Source organism: Triticum dicoccoides, chromosome 7B (assembly GCF_002162155.2).
Source record: "Triticum dicoccoides isolate Atlit2015 ecotype Zavitan chromosome 7B, WEW_v2.0, whole genome shotgun sequence".
In the NCBI taxonomy this organism is placed as follows: Eukaryota; Viridiplantae; Streptophyta; class Magnoliopsida; order Poales; family Poaceae; genus Triticum; species Triticum dicoccoides.
Window position 1 is genome coordinate 640702765 of NC_041393.1, and position 19647 is coordinate 640722411.

A 19647-nucleotide genomic window follows, 5' to 3' on the forward strand; every position below is an offset into this window, starting at 1 on the left:
GGGGTTACCGGAACCCCCTGGGGAGTGTAATTGGCCTATTGGGCCTTAGTGGAGAAGAGGAGGGGCGGCCAGGGCAGGCCGCGCGCCCCCTCCCCCTCTAGTGCGAATTGGACAAGGAGGGGGCGGCGCCCCCCTTTCCTTCCTCCTCTCTCCTTCCCTTCTCTTACTCCTACTAGGAAAGAAGGAGTCCTACTCCCGGTGGGAGTAGGACTCCCCCCTTGGCGTGCACGCTCCTCCTTGGTCGGCTGCCTCCCCCCTAGCTTCTTTATGTACGGAGGCAGGGGCACCCCAAGACACACAAGTTTATCATTGATTTTTTAGCCGTGTGTGGTGCCCCCCTCCACCATAATCCACCTCGGTCATATCGTAGCGGTGCATAGGTGAAGCCCTGCATCGGTAGCTTCATCAACACCGCCATCACGCCGTCGTGCTAACGGAACTCTCCCTCGAAGCTCTACTGGATCGTGAGTTCATGGAATGTCACCAAGATGAACGTGTGCAGATCACGGAGGTGTCGTACGTTCGGTACTAGGATCGGTCGATCGTGAAGACCTACGACTACATCAACCGTGTTGTCATAACGCTTCTGCTTACGGTCTACGAGGGTATGTTGATGACACTCTCCCCTCTCGTTGCTATGCATCACCATGATCTTGCGTGTGCGTAGGAATTTTTTTTGAAATTACTATGTTCCCCAACACGTGGTCCATCCCCAACCCCTGTGGTTCAATCGCTGTTCATCTCTTCGACGGCCCTGCCGCTGATCTCCTCCGCCAAGCGGTCAAGGATTTGCTATCCTTATATGCCATCAAGCCCATTTTGTCATTTCTGAAGGGCACGTTCTACGGCGGCGGCTTGGAATCCTCAATTGCCAAGTCAGATCTCATCGACCACGACCACGACCACGAGGAGGGCACCCACGAAGGTTCTTCCACCATGGGTCTGTGCTCTTCCAACTGGAAGGATCCGGTCCATGAAATGTGAGGCAACATCCTATCAGTAAATCTTACCTTTTCTAGCTTGCCAACCCGTACCCTTTGTTGTAGTAGCATTTGTCATGCGGTGCTATAACTGTGCCGTGTTTAATTATTTCAGTTATGAAAAAATGTATTGTTCAATAGGGCTATGTGATGTTTAAGTATGAATTGTCCACTTCAGTTTCACGAATGGCTACATTTGGTTGTTTATAGTGAGTAGATATGCCTTGTTTATCTGTGTTTGGTTGTTAGGTTGGTTGCAGTGAGCATTTTTTCAATTAACGAGTCGATGCCTTGTTTATATGTATTTTGTTCTTAGTTTGGTTGCAGTGAGAATTTGTCCAGTTATCAAGCAGATGCCTTGTTTATCTGTATTTGGTTGTTGGGTTTCTTTTTTAGCATTTGTCTAGTTTTCAAGAAGATGCATTGTTTATCTGTATTTGCTTGTTAGATTGGTTGCAGTAAGCATTTGTCTAGTTTTCAAGCATATGCCATGTTCATCTGTATTTGCTTGTTAGGTGGTTCCAGTGAGACTCTGTCCATTTTTCAATGGCTATATTTGGTTGTTATACTAATCACTCATGCCTTTTTTATTTCAGTCATTCACAATGTGTTGTTCATTATGTGCAAGTCAGAACTGTGTCGTTCGACTGCTTCAATACCAGTTTGAACTGCTATATTTGGTTCCAGATATGCCTGGTGTAGTTAACACATGCCCTTTATTTTAGTTTTACACATTTATCCACAGATGTTTAAGCATTACCTACGTTTTATTCATTTTCAACAATATCAGTTTGAATTGCAATATTTGATGGCTGTTAAGCCTGCTGTCGGTAACATTGCCTTCCATTTTATATATGCTTTAACAGCATGCTGAAACCAACACATTCAAGCTATCATTTGGAGATGATATTGTTTACCTTTGCTATATTTGTTTGATGTTAAGGTTGTCGTACTTATCATGCCTTCCCACTACTTATGAAGGACAACAACGGGAGTGGCCACCATTTTCCGCCGAGGTTAGCTTCATCCCTCGCCTTGTACTCCCCCGTCGTTCCATAATGCAATGCATATAGATCTAGGCATGGACACTTGTTAGCTTCTAATATTGACTTGTTGCTTGTAGGTACATATGCCCTTGGCAAGGATCCACGCATCGACCCTTTTTGTGTATGTGGCAATGAGATATTCATGAACAAGCATCAAATGAGGAAACTGACAAGGATTATTAGCAAAAGGATACGAATGGTGGCAAGCAAATTATTTGTTTATGCTCTATCCAACACAGAAGTGAGCTATAGGATGGTAACTACAAACTCTGCAGCCTTCTCTTTTTACTGCCCATAATGAGTTGTTAGACAACAATGTCTGAATTTTTTTTGTTCGCATTGGTTCCCGAAGTAGTTCACTCAAGATTACCTCGCAAATTACATGATTGGTGGACACACAATGAAGGTTAAAGTATTTCATCCAGACTACAATGAGCATCGAGAAGTCGTAATGAAGACAGTGAACGATGGACGGGCAGCCATAACAAGGGGTTGTCCTAGAGTCGTGCGCGCACTACGCATGGAGGAGGGCACAATATGGGCATTCCACTTCAGCTTCTCCAGCAACCAGAATGTCTTTCACCTCTCTCTTTACAATCTTTAGTACAACTGTGGTTCATCATTCTTTACTTGGTGCTTCTGTAGTTCTTCAGTATATGTACCTATGCATCGAATTATGCATTCGTGGTTGAACCTATATTGTAATAAACCTGGTTTGGATATGAAATAAGTGATTGCCTACTTTCAAATTCAAAACATGTGATTTATTAGTTAGGGGTTACACTGCACACGGTTTGCAAAAGTGAAACGTCTGCGATGGACGTGGAGATCAGACACGTTTCTAGGATCCGCTGCGTGTCCGATCAATCTCCACCGCACACACGATCAGCCAGAAAAAAAATGTGTGCGATCAATCTCCACTCCACACACGATCAGCCAAGAAAAAACGTGTGCGATTAACAACAGCATTGCACACAGTTCTATCCTATTAAATGTTTGCGATGGTCATCTTATCACACACGCTTCGAAATTATTGACTGTTTGTGATGTTGTGCGCATCGCAAACGTTTGGTACTTCTTGGATTAACTGTGTGGGATGTACATACTAACGGAAACATATTCCTTGGATGGACTGTGTGGAATGTACATACAAAAGGAAACATTTAGCGGGGGCTGACTGTGTGGGATGTACTTGCGACCGGAAACGATTTTGCCTGGATAATTGTTTTTTTAGCACTACGGTATGTATAACCGTATTTGAGTGCTCGCCGGTCACACACAATCTCATTTTGCCGAGCGTGTGTGCTAGGAGGGCATATCCCCAACGGTTTCTGGGTCCTGTGGGAAGGACCCCCCTATCACCCACACTCACTTTGCGATGGTTCCAAATGCCATCGTAGAAAGGGGTTAAAACCATTTGTATAGCATGGCGTGTACCAGTGTACAGAGTCTTCAACACCCATCACCACAAAGTTGTTGAAACTGTAGATGTGTGGTTTGATGAAACTAATGGCTCGCAAAGAGAGCACCTACCTCCTATGCTAGATGAAATGTCACCTGAGGAATCCATCAAGTTCAAGGCTACTGAGAATGTCATCCCCACCGAAGAACCTGCTGAAGAAGTCATTCCGGATCGTGAAGAAAATCATACTGGTGCTAGTGAAGAAAATGGCTCTGAAGAAAATGTTGTGCCAAATCAAAGTCGTCAACCTGCTCATCCTCGCGTTGCAAATGAAGTGCATATTGAGAAAATCATCGACGACATCAACGCACCAGGTCCTCTCACGCGCTAAAAAGCTTCACATTCATCTAACTTTTGTGGGAATTTTGCATTTGTCTCTATCACAGAGCCCACCAAAGTTGATGAAGCATTCATGAAGTCTGAGTGGATTCAAGCTATGTGATATGAATTGCATCAATTCGAGCTCAACAATGTGTGGGAGCTTGTCAAGCGACCAGACCCACGCAAGCACAATACCATCGGCACCAAATGGATCTACCGCAACAAACAAGATGAAAATGGCCTTGTGGTGAGGAATAAGGCTCGTCTTGTAGCTCCAGGCTACACACAGGTTGAAGGAATTGATTTCGACGAAACTTTTGCACATGTTGCTAGACTTGAGGCTATTCGCATATTGCTTGCTTATGCTAACCATCATAATATCATCTTACATCAAATGGATATGAAAAGTGCATTCCTCAATGGTAAGCTTGAGGAAGAAATATATGTTGCTCAACCACCAGGTTTTGAGGATCCAAAACTTCCAGATCACGTCTACAGACTCAACATGGCCCTCTATGGCCTCAAGCAAGCACCTCGGGCATGGTATGATACATTGAAGGAATTCATCATGAAGAAAGGCTTCAAATCTGGTTCGCTTGACCCACCTCTTTTGACCAAAGCATATGATGATGAATTATTCGTGTGCCAAATATATGTTGATGATATTATCTTTGGTTGTACTAACCAACATTACAGTGACGAATTTGCCTATATGCTGAGTGAGGAATATCAAATGTCTATGATGGGAGAGTTGAAATTCTTCTTAGGTATCCAAATATGTCAACAACACATTGGCATATTCATATCCCAGGAGAAATACCTCAAGGATGTATTGAGGAAATTTGGCATGCAATATTGCAAAGGCGTCAAAACCCCTATGCCCACAAATGGTCATCTATGCACCGATGAAAATGGTAAAGACTTCGATCAAAAGGTATACCGCTCCATGATTGGCTCTTTATTGTATCTTTGTGCATCTAGGCCGGATATTATGCTTAGTGTTTGCATGTGTGCCCGATTTCAAGCTACACCGAAGGAATCACACCATAAGGCTGTGAAGCATATTCTTCGATATCTAGCTCACACTCCGACACTTGGATTATGGTATCCCAAGGGCTCGGTTTTTGACCTCATTGGACATTCTGACTCTGACTATGCTGGTGATCGGATGGACCGCAAGTCAACATCAGGCACATGTCATTTCCTCGGACTATCCTTGGTATGTTGGTCCTTGAAGAAGCAGAACTGCGCATCACTCTCTACTGCTGAAGCTGAGTACATTGCTACTGGATCTTGTTGTGCTCAATTGCTATGGATGAAGCAAACCCTCAAAGACTATGGCATCAATGTGAAGAATGTGCCACTCTACTGCGACAATGAGAGTGCTATCAAGATTGCTCACAACCTAGTTCAGCACTCGAAGACAAAGCACATCTAGATTCGTTATCATTTTCTTCATGACCATGTGTTGAAGGGCGATATCTCCATCGACCACGTGAATACTGAAGATCAGCTGGCAGATATCTTCACAAAGCCCTTGGACGATAAGAGATTTAGCAAGTTGCAGTGTGAGCTAAGTACCTTAGAATCTTCAAATGTTCTTTGAAAAGGACACACATCCTAACACTTATGCAAACTTAATGACTTAGATGTGCAACACACGAAGTAACGTTTTTTTTCAATCAATGAAGACTAACCCTCTAAGTGTAAAGAAATTAATGAAGAATTTGATACTGAGAACCCTACGATAATTGTACGCGGTGTCTGAAATCATCATTCTTATACGGTGGGCTACGCCACAAACCAAAGTTGAAAATCTTCAATTTGAATTTTTGCAATTTATCCAATCTTCAAATTCTTCAACTTTGCAATTTCCTCGGTCTTTCCGACTATGTTCTTCATTGCTATATCTATTTGAGTTTTTATGTCCTCTACAGCATTCACTTATAGCTATTTCTTCAAGTTGCTTTTTTGTCTAAGTGAATGTGATCAGACCTATTCCCCCTCTATGCTAAACTCAACCCAGTCTGTTCACAAATTCTTCATGTGCATTCTATTTGAAACCCGTTTAAAATCTTCATTGTGTCCTTGACAGCTGAAGAATTTGCGAACGAAACGTTAAAATTTTCATATCTAGTTTTTCGGCTTTTGCTACTCGAATCCTTCTGCATCCCACGACAGGATTAAACTACTCACCCATGATCTCACACAATCTCCACCTCTCAGTACGTGGGTGACACATGTCACTAGGATAGCAAGGGTCAGGGGCATGTTCGTCCAATTTCCTCGAACGAACAGTTTTTCACCTCCGTTATAAATACCCCCTCCCCTTCACTAGCTCATTTACTCCACTCGATCTCTCTCCCTCGCTCGAGATCTCTGACCTAGCATCGCCGCTAATCTCCATTGTTGCCGGTGAGGAAGAGCTTAGCTGCCTCAACCTCGTCGCCGTCATACTCGCGCCGACCACGGAAATCTTCACCTCCGCCGCCGTCGTAGCTCTCTTACTCCGCCAAGTTAGGGCGTGGAAGATCTGAACGGACGAACTTCCACAGTTCATCTCACAGTTCATCATGTTCTTTGTCAAGGGTAAATAAAACTCGCTTTTTACTGCCCTTGTTAATTCTGATGATTTACACAAAATCTTCAAAAGGTGTTTACTCTTCAACTTCCATATCCTTAAACACCACTGTTGCTTATGTTCTTGATCTATTTCTCTAAGATGTATTTTTCTTCAAGATTCCTCAGTTGTGTGGATTTCCAATCTATAGAACTCTGGAACCTAAGACAAGAACTCAGTGAAATTCCTAAAGACTTCCTTGGTCAAATTCCTCAAACTTGATTCCGTTTGAAAACAAATTCTGAGAACGCATATGACCTCTCCAAATTCTTCGCACCTATACTTTGTTCATAGGTACACATGTCTGCTGCTGAATCACTAGGTTCTCATCAACTTAACTCATTTGCAACGTTCCTCGAAAAAAACTGCATACTTCTTCAAAGACATCTAGTGTTCAGAATCTTCAATTGAAGAATATGGCTGAAGAAAAGCATCCTCGGAAGGGAGGAAAGAGGCCTGACACAAATACTGCTTTTAAAATCCCTGAAGAAATTACGTAGAATATTGTACTCCTGATGAGGCCACTCATGGCAAGGAGAACAAAAATTAGCGCAAGGTGCGCATTCAGTGGATTCAACGCAGATGGGCACAGGAATGGAGGGAATACCGCTATGTCACTCCAAAGTACATGAAGAAATTCGCAGTATATCCTCCATGCCCAAGACCTCCTTTGGCTCCAGGCCAAGTTGTTGATCCCTCTGGCATCATAAGAGGTGAGGAATTTCTAAAGGAATGGGCGAAGCACCAAGGAAAACTGGCTAAAGTAGCAAAAGAGGCAGTGAAGAAATTCAATGAAGATTCTGCTGCTACTGCTGAAGCCTCTACTAGTCATCCCAAGAAGGCCATAAAGAAGAAATCTGCTATGAAGCCATCTTCTTCTGCAATGCCCTCATGGCCCAGCTCTTCAAAGCCCTCAGGGCTACCTACTCAAGCAAAGCCCTCGGCTGCACTTCCAAAGTCCTCAGCACCTGTGCACCTTGCCAAGTGCCAAAGGACTATAGGCTTCCCAATTGCTTTAGGAGCCTCAGCAAGTTCCTCAGCTCCACCTCAGTCTTCAATAGCTCCAACTTTGCTAAATAAAGGCTACTGCTGGACGTGGCACAAGACCAAGTCCTCACAAGAAGCAGGTTGCCTTTCACGAACCTTAGTGGAGAGAGAGGAGGGCCGCAGGAGGGCTGGCCGCGCGCCCACCTTGAGTCCGAATAGGACAAGGGAAGGGGGATGGTGCCCCCCCTTTCCTACTCCCTCTCCCTCTCCTTCCTTCCCCCTCTCTCCCCGGAAGTGGAATCCTACTAGGACTAGGAAGTCCTGGTAGGACTCCTCATCATGGGGCGCGCCCCTAGGGGCTGGCCGGCCTTCCCTTGCTCGTTTATATACGGGGGCAGGGGGCACCCTAGGACACACAAGTTGATCTTTTAGCCATGTGCGGTGCCCCCCTCCACAGTTACACACCTCGATCATACCGTTGCGGAGCTTAGGCGAAGCCCTGCGCCGGTAGCATCATCATCACCGTCGCCACGCTGTCGTGCTGACGAAACTCACCCTCGGCCACAACTGGATCAAGAGTACAAGGGAGGTCATCGAGCTGAATGTGTGTTGAACGCGGAGGTGTCGTACATTCGGTGCTTGATCGATTAGATCGCGAAGAAGTTCGACTACATCAACCGCGTTCCAAAGCGCTTCTGCTTTCGGTCTATGAGGGTACGTGGACATACTCTCACCTCTCGTTGCTATGCATCTCCTAGATAGATCTTGCGTGATCGTAGGAAATTTTTTGAAATTACCGCGTTCCCCAACAGTGGTATCAGAGCCAGGTCTATGCGTAGCTGTTATATGCACGAGTAGAACACACGTGAGTTGTGGGCGATAATAGTCATACTGCTTACCACCAATGTCTTACTCTGATTCGGCGGTATTGTTGGATGAAGTGGCCCAGACCGACATTACATGACCGCATTCATGAGACTGGTTCTACCGACGTGCTTTTCCACAAAGGTGGCTGGCGGGTGTCTGTTTCTCCAACTTTAGTTGAATCGAGTTTGACTATGGCTGGTCCTTGCCAATGTTAAAACAGCGCACTTGACGAAAAATCGTTGTGGTTTTGATGCGTAGGTAAGAATGGTTCTTACTAAAAGCCCGTAGCAGCCACATAAAACTTGCAACAACAAAGTAGAGGATGTCTAACTTGTTTTTGTAGGGCTTGCTGTGATGTGATATGGTCAAGGCATGATGTGATATAAATTGTTGTATGAGATGATCATGTTTTGTAACAAAGTTATCGGCAACTGGCAGGAGCCATATGGTTGTCGCTTTATTGTATGCAATGCAATCGCCATGTAATTGTTTTACTTTATCACTAAGTGGTAGCGATAGTCGTACTAACAATAGTTGGCGAGACGACAACGATGATACGATGGAGATCAAGGTGTCGCGCCGGTGACGATGGAGATCATGATGATGCTTCGGTGATGGAGATCATGAGCACAAGATGATGATGGCCATATCATGTCACATATTTCGATTGCATGTGATGTTTATCTTTTATGCATCTTATTTTGCTTAGTACGGCGGTAGCATTATAAGATGATCCCTTACTCAATTTCAAGGTGTAAGTGTTCTCCCTGAGTATGCACCGTTGCTACAGTTCGTCGTGCCGAGACACCACGTGATGATCGGGTGTGATAAGCTCTACGTTCACATACAACGGGTGCAAGCCAGTTTTGCATACGTGGAATACTCGGGTTAAACTTGATGAGCCTAGCATATGCAGATATGGCCTCGAAACACTGGAGACCGAAAGGTCGAGCGTGAATCATATAGTAGATATGATCAACATAGTGATGTTCACCATTGAAAACTACTCCATCTAACGTGATGATCGGACATGGTTTAGTTGATTTGGATCACGTGATCATTTAGATGACTAGAAGGATGTCTATCTAAGTGGGAGTTCTTAAGTAATATGATTAATTGAACTTTAATTTATCATGAACTTAGTCCCGGTAGTATTTTGCAAATTATGTTGTAGAGCAATAGCTCGTGTTGTAGCTTCCCTATGTTTTTTGATATGTTCCTAGAGAAAACTAAGTTGAAAGATGTTAGTAGCAATGGTGCGGATTGGGTCCGTGATCTGAGGTTTATCCTCATTGCTGCATAGAAGAATTATGTCCTTGATGCACCGCTAGGTGACAGACCTATTGCAGGAGCATATGCAGACGTTATGAACATTTGGCTAGCTTAATATGATGACTACTTGATAGTTTAGTGCACCATGCTTTACGGCTTAGAACCAGGACTTCAAAAACTTTTTGAACGCCACGGAGCATATGAGATGTTTCTGAAATTGGTATTTCATACTCATGCCCATGTCGGGAGGTATGAGACCTCTGACAAATACTTCGCCTAAAAGATGGAGGAGAATTGCTCAGCTAGTAAGCATGTGCTCAGAATGTCTGGGTACTAAAATCGCTTGAATCAAGTGGGAGTTAATCTTCCATATAAGATAGTGATTGACAGAGTTCTCTAGACACCACCACCAAGTTACTAGAACTTCGAGATGAACTATAGTATGTAAGGGATGACGAAAACAATTCCCGAGCTCTTCGTGATGTTGAAATCAATGACGGTAGAAATCAAGAAAGAGCATCAAGTATTGATGATTGACAAGACCACAAGGGCAAAGGTAAGAAGGGGAACTTGAAGAAGAATGGCAAGCAAGTTGCTACTCCCGGGAAGAAGCCCAAGTCTGGACCTAATCTTGAAACTGAGTGCTTCTACTACAAACTGGAAGCTGAATTACCCCAAATATTTGGCGGATAAGAAGGATGGCAAAGTGAACAAAGGTATATTTGATATACAGGTTATTGATGTGTAACTTACTAGTGTACGTAGAGTATTTGATACTTGTTTTGGTTGCTAAGATTAGTAACTCGAAACAGGAGTTGCGGAATAAATAGAGACTAGGAGAGGATGAAGTGACGATGTGTGTTGGAAGTGGTTCCAAGATTGATATGATCATCATCGCACACTCTCTATACTTTCGAGATTAATGTTAAACCTAAATAAATGTTATTTGGTGTTTGCGTTGAGCATGAATATGATTAGATCATGTTTATTGCAATACGGTTATTCATTTCAGATAGAGAATAATTGTTATTTTGTTTACATGAATAAGACCTTCTATGGTCATACACCCAGTGTTGATGGTTTATTGAATCTCGATCGTGGTAATACACATATTCATAATATTGATGCCAAAAGATGCAAAGTAAATATTGATAGTGCAACTTATTTGTGACACTGCCGTTTAGGTCATATTGGTGTAAAGCGCATGAAGAAACTCCATGCTGATGGGCTTTTGGAATCACTTGATTATGAATCATTTGATACATGCCTACTGTGCCTTATGGGCAAGATGACTAAAACTCCATTCTCCGAAACAATGGAACGAGCTAACAACTTATTGGAAATAATACATACCGATGTATGCAGTCCGATGAGTGTTAAGGCTCGTGGCGGGTATCGTTATTTTCTAACCTTCACAGATGATTTAAGCAGATATGGCTATATCTACTTAATGAAACACAAGTCTGAAACATTTGAAAAGTTCAAAGAATTTCAGAGTGAAGTAGAGAATCATCATAACAAGAAAATAAATCTACTACAATATTATCGTGGAGGAGAATATTTGAGTTATGAGTTTGGCCTTCATTTAAAACAATGTGGAATAGTTTCACAGCTCACGCCACCTGGAACACCACAGCGTAATGGTGTGTCCGAACGTCATAATCGCACTTTATTGGATATGGTGCGATTTATGATGTCTCTTACCGATTTATCACTATCGTTTTGGAGTTATGCATTAGAGATAGCTGCATTCATGTTAAATAGGGCACCATCGAAATCCGTTAGACGACGCCTTATGAACTATGGTTTGGCAAGAAACCAAAGTTGTCGTTTATTAAATTTTGGGGCTGAGATGCTTATGTGAAAAAGCTTCAACCTGATAAGCTCGAACCCAAATCGGAGAAGTGCATCTTCATAGAATACCCAAAAGAAACTGTTGGGAACACCTTCTATCACAGATCCAACGGCAAGATATTCGTTGCTAAAGATGGATCCTTTCTAGAGAAGGAGTTTCTCTCGAAAGAAGTGAGTGGAAGGAAAGTAGAACTTAATAAGGTAATTGTACCTTCTCCCGAATTGGAAAGTAGTTCATCATAGAAATCAGTTCCAGTGATTCCTACATCAATTAGTGAAGAAGCTAATCATGATGATCATGAAACTTCGGATCAAGTTACTACCGAACCTCGTAGGTCATCCAGAGTACGATCCACACGATAGTGGTACGGTAATCCTGTTCTAGATGTCATGTTACTAGACCATGATGAACCTATGAACTATGAGGAAGCAATAATGAGCCCAGATTCCGCAATATGGCTTGACGCCATGAAATCTGAGATGGGATTCATGTATGAGAACAAAGTGTGGACATTGGTGGACTTGCCCGATGATCGGCAAGCCATAGAAAATAAATGGATCTTCAAGAGGAAGACAGACACTGATAGTAGTGTTACTATTTACAAAGCTCGACTAGTTGCAAAAGGGTTTTTTGACAAGTTCAAGGAGTTGACTATGATGAGACTTTCTCTCCCATAGCGATGCTTAAGTCTGTCCGAATCATGTTAGAAATTGCCATATTTTATGAAATCTGGTAAATGGATGTAAAAAAACTGCATTCCTTAATGGATTTATTAAAGAAGTGTTGGATATGATACAACTAGAAGGTTTTTGTCAATCCTAAAGGTGCTAACAAAATGTGCAAGCTCCATTGATCCATCTATGGACTGGTGCAAGCATCTCGGAGTTGGAATATACGCTTTGTTGAGTTGATCAAAGCATATGGTTTTATACAGACTTACAGTGAAGCCTGTATTTACAAGAAAGTGAGTGGGAGCACTACAGCCTTTCTGATAAGTATATGTGAATGACATATTGTTAATCGGAAATGATGTAGAATTTTCTGGAAAGCATAAAGGAGAGTTTGAAAGGAGTTTTTCAAAGAAAGACCTCGGTGAAGCTGCTTACATATTGAGCATTAAGATCTATAGAGATAGATCAAGACGCTTGATAAAAATTTTCAATGAGTACATACCTTGAAAAGATTTTGAAAGAGTTCAAAATGGATCAGTCAAAGAAGGAGTTCTTGCCTGTATTACAAGGTGTAAAGTTGAGTAAGACTCAAAGCCCGACCATGGCAGAAGATAGAAAGAGAATGAAAGGCACTCCCTATGCCTCAAACATAGGTTTTATAAAGTATGCTTTGCTATATACCAGACCATTTGTGTACCTTGCCATGGTTTTGGAAAGGGGGTACAATAGTGATCTAGGAATAGATCAATGGACAGCGGTCAAAATTATCCTTAGTGAGGACTAAGGAAATGTTTCTCAGTTATGGGGGTGATAAAGAGTTTGTCGTAAAGAGTTACGTCGATGCAAGCTTTTACACCGATGCAGATGACTCTAAAGTCTCGGTCTGGATACATATTGAAAGTGAGAGCAATTAGCTAGAGTAGCTCCATGCAGAGCATTGTAGACATAGAAAATTTGCAAAATACATACGGCTCTGAATTTAGCAGGCCCATTGACTAAACTTCTCTCATGAGCAAAACATGATCACACCTTAGTATTCTTTCCTTGGCCTTTATCAGTTGCCGGTACTATCGCCTTGGATCTCTTCGCATCCTGCTTGGTTGATGGGCTTTGGGGCATGGTCGGCCCTGTGAGGAGTAGATTCTGGTTAGCCCCGTCAATGGAAGACAAGCTTGAGTGTAGCAACACTTTCGCATCCGCTGCTCCCCTCTTCCTTCGGTTGACATCTGGGTCACCTCCGTCTGTGTCCATAAGTTCTGTCTCTGACTCGGTTGCATCCATACGATCGTCAGCTGCGCCTGTCCCTGGGCCTCGACCCGCTCTGCCTCCACAGCCTCTTCCTCTTCCACCCCGAGTGCCACTTCCTTCGCCAGGGCCTCTACCCACCCCCTTGAACCAGGTGGCTTGCAGATCTTTAAAGACAAGCTTGCTCGGGTGATGAACCCCGTCCTCACACTCCTTGAAAAGATGACCCAGATGACCACAAACTACACACCAGTCCGGAAGCCTCTCAAACTTCACCCTGAAGATTTCCCTAGTAACCTCTTGCTTTCCCTTGACCACCAAAGACACCGCGTTCTTGAGAGGCTTTGTGACATCTATCTTGACACGCACCCTACAAAAATTCCCCTCAAAATCAGGAGACTTTGGCTCTGCATATATGAACTCGCCCACTGTTGCCGACAGAGCTTTAACTTTGGAGAAGTAACCATCCGGTAAATCGTGGATTTGCATCCAGATATCCAGCTTGTTGAGGCCTATGGTTGATGGTCGTGTGAAACCATCATAGGGAGCTATCACGACTGCCTTGCCCTTGAACGCCCATGGCCCCTCCTGCATGACTCGTTCCCAATCACCCAAGCATGAAAACTGCAGCGTATAAAGGTTTTCTTCCAATGGTCGGAACTTCACCACCTGCGCCAGGTCCCAAGCCACCCTCATGTTCCGGAAGAACCAATACTGACTGTATGTCTTGTTTGTGTGGACTCGTGCCATAGCCATCCATCTGGTATCTTCAGCCGGCAACTCCTCCTCCTCGACGATCACATCTTCTATGGTTTCCTCATTGAGCCCTAGTTCCTTCATCATGGCTTCCAGATCGGTTTTGGACCCCGAACTAGACGCGCCTGTATCCATCAGATCTCTCGCCCTTGAGAGACTTTCCGCGGGCGGTGGATCCCTAGCCCCCGCGTCTTCTCCAGTCGCACCAGAGGCCAGGACCCTTGTCGCCGGAGAGAAGAAAGCCGGAGGACAAGACAACAGAAAAAAAGAAGCTGGCCGCAAGCAGAAAAGAGAGACAGCCCAGAACGGACAAAACAAGGGACAACAGCAGCCCACTTAAGAAAACAAGTAAGGAAAAACTAAGGTCAAAAGAGAAAAGAGAAAAGCCTCGTACAACGAATGAGCAGGAAAATCAATCGGGGCTTTCAGGCCTGTACTATGATGATGACGTTAGCCAACTCAGACTTCGGGAAGTCTTAGTCGACTGATTCCTAGAGCCTTTTTTTTTTGCTACACCAACTTATTCATGGTGATGCTCTCAGGCTTGGTCCACCACCACCTCGATTTAGTTCAGCCTTGTGAAGCACTCCACCTCGAGAGGTCCTCCAGAGTGCTTTGAGCGCTGATTGGCATTTCAACGCTCGCAAAGTACTATGTCGAGGACCAAATTAGCACTAGCCTCGCTTGCCAGACTTGCTCGCCAGGGGCGGAGCCAAAAAATTTAGCCATTGGGTTCGCACATTTACTCATTAAGATATGGTACAAATAAATTAATGTGAAGCCCAATTTTCCACGGTCTTACGGCACCCAAAAATAACATAAAAATAGAAATTAGAAACCGAAGAGTTCAAGATACGTACCAGTTGGATGAAATTAGAAAACCACTTTGTTTAGATATTACTCATGCGGTCATGCCGAAGTATAAATGAAGAAGGAGAAAAATTAATTCATAGCTCTGGTATAGCTTCTCATTTTCCTGAAGACATTGGAAAAAGAAGAAGTTAGTTTGATAAGCTTAAAATAAGTACTATTGATCGAAAAAAGATTGATGCTCGTATAGTGTCCCCCTTTTAATTTCTCAGCATATTGACAAGATCAAATATTGCATCATTACTAATGGTAGAAAACATATCTTCCTTCATATGGCAAATCAGACAATCAGTTATCGACTTATCACCCATTTTATTGTGTAACTTTTTTCTTGACAAGATTAAGTCTCCATTGAGTATCTTCAAATTTCTCTCCATGGATAATAAAAAATTAGACAATCGCCTGTAAGGTCCCTTCGCAAAATATATGTGCATAATCCCATTTTCCTTCTTAGGGTACTAATAAGCATGTCTTTGACGCGTTAAGAAGCGCCAAATAAGATTCCGCCTCTACCTCTGCCTCTCATGAGTCTCATCTATGTTACAATTGCATGCCTTAGAGTTGGAACCCCTAAAAAAATGCTTTAGAGTTGGAGTGCTCCACACAAAAAAATATGTACAATACACATAGGGTGGCCGTTTGGCTCTAGGACGCATATGCTCTTGGATGAACAGTAACTTAAATTCAAATTAATATTAAATAAAATTTTAAAAAACTGATTTTTTTTCATAGATGTTCTTGTTATTGTAACAAGAGTTCTTGACAATTTTCATGCGAAAAGGGATAGTAGTGCTTCATATTTGAAAAAAAAAATTAAGTGTAGCATTTATAGGTAACATTTGAGTTCGACTTGTTTTCTTTAATAGGTCAAAGTGTTAAAGCTTTACCCCTAAAAAAATGGTCCCATCTATTTTGTTTTCAACTTTTTTTGACATTTGTAAAAACCTTTTTTGGTGTGTAGGATGCTCCCAGGAGCCGAATTGGATTTCGGCACATATATTCCTAGTAAGCTGTAGTTTTCATCTAGGCCTAGTCAGCCTTGTGGAGCTTTCGGTCAACTACTATTTGTATGTAGTTGCCAGGATTATTTTAAGAATGCACCGGTATAAATATGTACTATGCTGGTGGGTGCATGCCATGCATAATACTCCAAGAAACAAACTAACCCTTGCCGACCTTGCTAATGCTACTCCAAGAAACAACGTATGTATACAAGCTGCTGCAAATCCAAAGCGGTTTTGGGCTGGACAAGGGGGCTGAATGGTACTAGTGCAAACTAGCAAATGCACTGCACTGCAAACCACCCTATCTACCTGCAGTGAACTGGATTGAGATGTAATGTCAAAACCGTCCATTTGGCCCTTGAGAGTCAAGTAGAGACTACATCGATCGGCAGCTAGTGTATTTTTTAGTTACATATGCATATACAAAATGCAAGTCCGTGGCCTCATGGGGGGCATCTAAGGTGCACGAGCAGTTAATTAACTGGGTCACCCCGGAGACCACACCCAAGTGGCGATGCTTAGTTTAGCCACCTACCTGGTCAGGAAACTTAATTAATAATTTGCTTATTGCATACACCTTTCACCTTTGGGTTGGGAGCGACTAGGTCAAAGTAGAGTGGATGTGACCTAGGCCACATTTTCAAGGATGATGTCATCACTAAGCAAGTAACACCCCGATTTCCAATTGCTTGATTAACAAGGGAAACTATCAGGAATGTTTGGACATGAGGAGGATGCATGACAAGCACACCACCACAATGCACAAACCCAAATTGCATAACTTTTTTTTATTCATATAGTTGCATGCTCAATTATTCAAGCCAAAACGATAATTAAATACTTAATAATTAGCTTGCTTGTAGCCCCTGTATCATTTCTAAAAAAAAGAGTACCAAATAGCTAGCTTCACCATCTGGCCCAATGACACGGAACTAAGAGCATCACGGGTCCCCCAAATCCTTCTTAAATTCCCGTAGACGCGCCCGGTCCGTGAAGAGAAGGAAAAAAAAAGGTGACCCCATCGGACCCATCATATCATCCCTATATGTCCAGCTTGTCCACGAACCCTCGTGCTGACATCAAATATAGGGAGGATATGAGGGCTCACAGACGCGCCCAGTCAATCCCCACGGCTCACCCTGGACCATCTTTTCTCTTTCTTTTTTCTCTCTCTTCATCTCAATCAATCATATGCAAGTGACCGGACATATAAGAGAAAAAAATGAGGAGCACGATGTATAGAGGGACAACAACAAGCTCAAAACAGACATGTACGCCCGGACACTGGCGGGCTCGTCCATGAAAGTTTAGGGCCCGGATTTACTAAGTCCGGTTGTAGATGCTATAAGGCTACGTACTACCCAATAATATTAATTACTCCTATGGTAAGTTGTAGTGCTGCCTACTCTTAGACTTGTACGACCATCTGGCCAGTTCTCTTCTCCAGCTTGCATCCCATGTCTAATTAACACCAATCAATTATATATAACACTAATTCTGTAGTTGATTTCTCTTTAATTTGTGTATACTCCATCTAATTTTGCTGGTCTCTATACATATATATAGCTCAAATAGCTGGCATGTCTCTTTATTTTCCAGGTAATGTCTATGCCGACTTGTTCCAAGTGAGACAAAGTTAATTGGCAGTTGACCTTGTCGTTCATCATCCATCCTCTCTTGTCTCTAGAGCTTATCATGGCATGTATATACTTGTATAGTGCCACTGAGCTTGTACCTGCAAGTGGCACTGATTATCTAGTACCAACTATCTATCTATGCACATCTGTCACATCCATGACTTCTCATCACATGATTTGTTTAAGGTAACCATCTGGCTTAAACCACTGAACTTGACCAGGACCTTTTCTTGCAAGCACAATCTTCCCAAATTACCGCGTTAAGAAGATTTACGCCGAGCAAACAAAAGTAACCTACAAAACTGCTAAACTTACGTAGATTGTTTAAGGATGTATATCCAGTAGATGTGGAATTACTGAGTGATCTACCGTGCGTACGTGTTGACTTTGAGTCCATTGTCGTTTGTACGGCAATTAGTACATACATAAGTATGTTGTATGCTGACCCGATTAGCTTTAGCTTGAATCGATCGCAAACTAGTGATTGTCATTGCTTCATCTTCATGGTTTCACATGCACCTGCTTCCTAGTGCGCAATTAGCATGAAATAACGCGTGACACGTCAGACATGCATGCCACCAGCTAGCCAACCGAACCGAAATGTCTATTGGATCAATGAGAGTTTGTGGACCGTACGTCCTCGAAATCAACGGCTCGGATTAACCGCCAAGCGAGAGGAGTGCCTTGCATGGGAAAAGTCTAGGCGTTGACGACTTGGCGCGCAAACCACGAATATCCCATCTATATAGACACACACATGCCAAGGCGTGCTTCTGATTTGGATTAACCAACAGACCGATCCACAAGTTGAGCTGCAGAATAAGATAGATCAATGGCGTTGACGGCCGCGCTGGGGAGACGGGGAGCGGAGCAAGATCAGGAAGGCGGTGGCGGCGGCAATGGTGGCAATGGCAATGGTGGCGGCGAGGGGAGGATGATCATGCGGGAGGACATGTTCGACAAGGTGGTGACGCCGAGCGACGTGGGGAAGCTGAACCGGCTGGTGGTGCCCAAGCACTTCGCGGAGCGGCACCTCCTCCCGCGGGTCCCCGGCGGCGCGGCGGGGGCGGCCTGCCCCGGAGCCGTGCTGCGGTTCGAGGACGGCCGCGGCGGCGGGAAGGCGTGGGCGTTCCGCTTCTCCTACTGGAGCAGCAGCCAGAGCTACGTCATCACGAAAGGGTGGAGCGCCTTCGTCCGCGACCGCCGTCTCGCCGCCGGCGACACCGTCTCCTTCTGCCGCGCCGGCGCGCGCCTCTTCATCGACTGCCGGAGGCGTGGGGCCGGGGTCGTCTCGGCGCCGACGACATGCCTCCTCGTTCCAGTGGCGCTTCCGCAGCAGGCGACGTTGGACCAAGACAGGGCACCGCGCGGGCGGCGCCTCCGGCTGTTCGGCGTGGACCTCGAGCTCGCCGGTGCAGAATGATAGCAGATTAATTACGCACATTACTGTTAGATCATCGAAGAAAGAAGATATGAAGTTGAATTCATGTAGTGTTCGACTGTTCGTCAATGACAATCTCAAATTACTAGTAGTCTAGTACGATGCTACGATTGATTAAGTAGTTAAATGATAATCTCAAGTTCCATCGACGACGCTAGCGCGATGCAGTCGGGGGCGTCTCCGCGCCGCAGCTCCTGCTCGCCGTTGTACCCCTTGGCGGCGGCGGCGATCTCCTTGCTCTTGCCCCAGAGGAACGCGTAGCTTGCATACACTGTTGGGCTTGTATAGCACGAAATTTAAAATACCTCTAGGCCTGACTTGCTGAAAACGTTCAGATCGGCAGTTTCTTGTGAGCCAGGCCGAGACTAGCGAAAACGAGCGGGCCTTTGCATGAGTGAAGATGGAAGGGATGTGAGGCGTTTACATGGTGTCTTTCTTAAACCTCCAATAAGCTGCTCTCTAATCTTCTTTCTTCCATGTTCCTCTGATCTACACAACGGTGCTTCGATTCGAGGTTAGCTCTACATGCAAAAAGATGCACATCAATGCTACAGTTCCATTCATGCGACCGGTTTGTAGTTTCGTCGACCGTACATGCTCAATTCTTGTTCTA

At 44.0% G+C, this 19647-nt stretch overlaps 1 protein-coding gene across 1 annotated transcript; it reads left to right on the top strand.

The window, feature by feature from the left end:
- Positions 1-18425: 18425 nt before the first annotated feature.
- On the top strand, positions 18426-19069 carry LOC119339272 (B3 domain-containing protein Os06g0107800-like). The gene has a single exon (XM_037611392.1). It carries the CDS (start codon positions 18426-18428, stop codon positions 19014-19016), a length of 591 nt encoding a protein of 196 aa, XP_037467289.1. The 3' UTR covers positions 19017-19069.
- Positions 19070-19647: the final 578 nt, after the last annotated feature.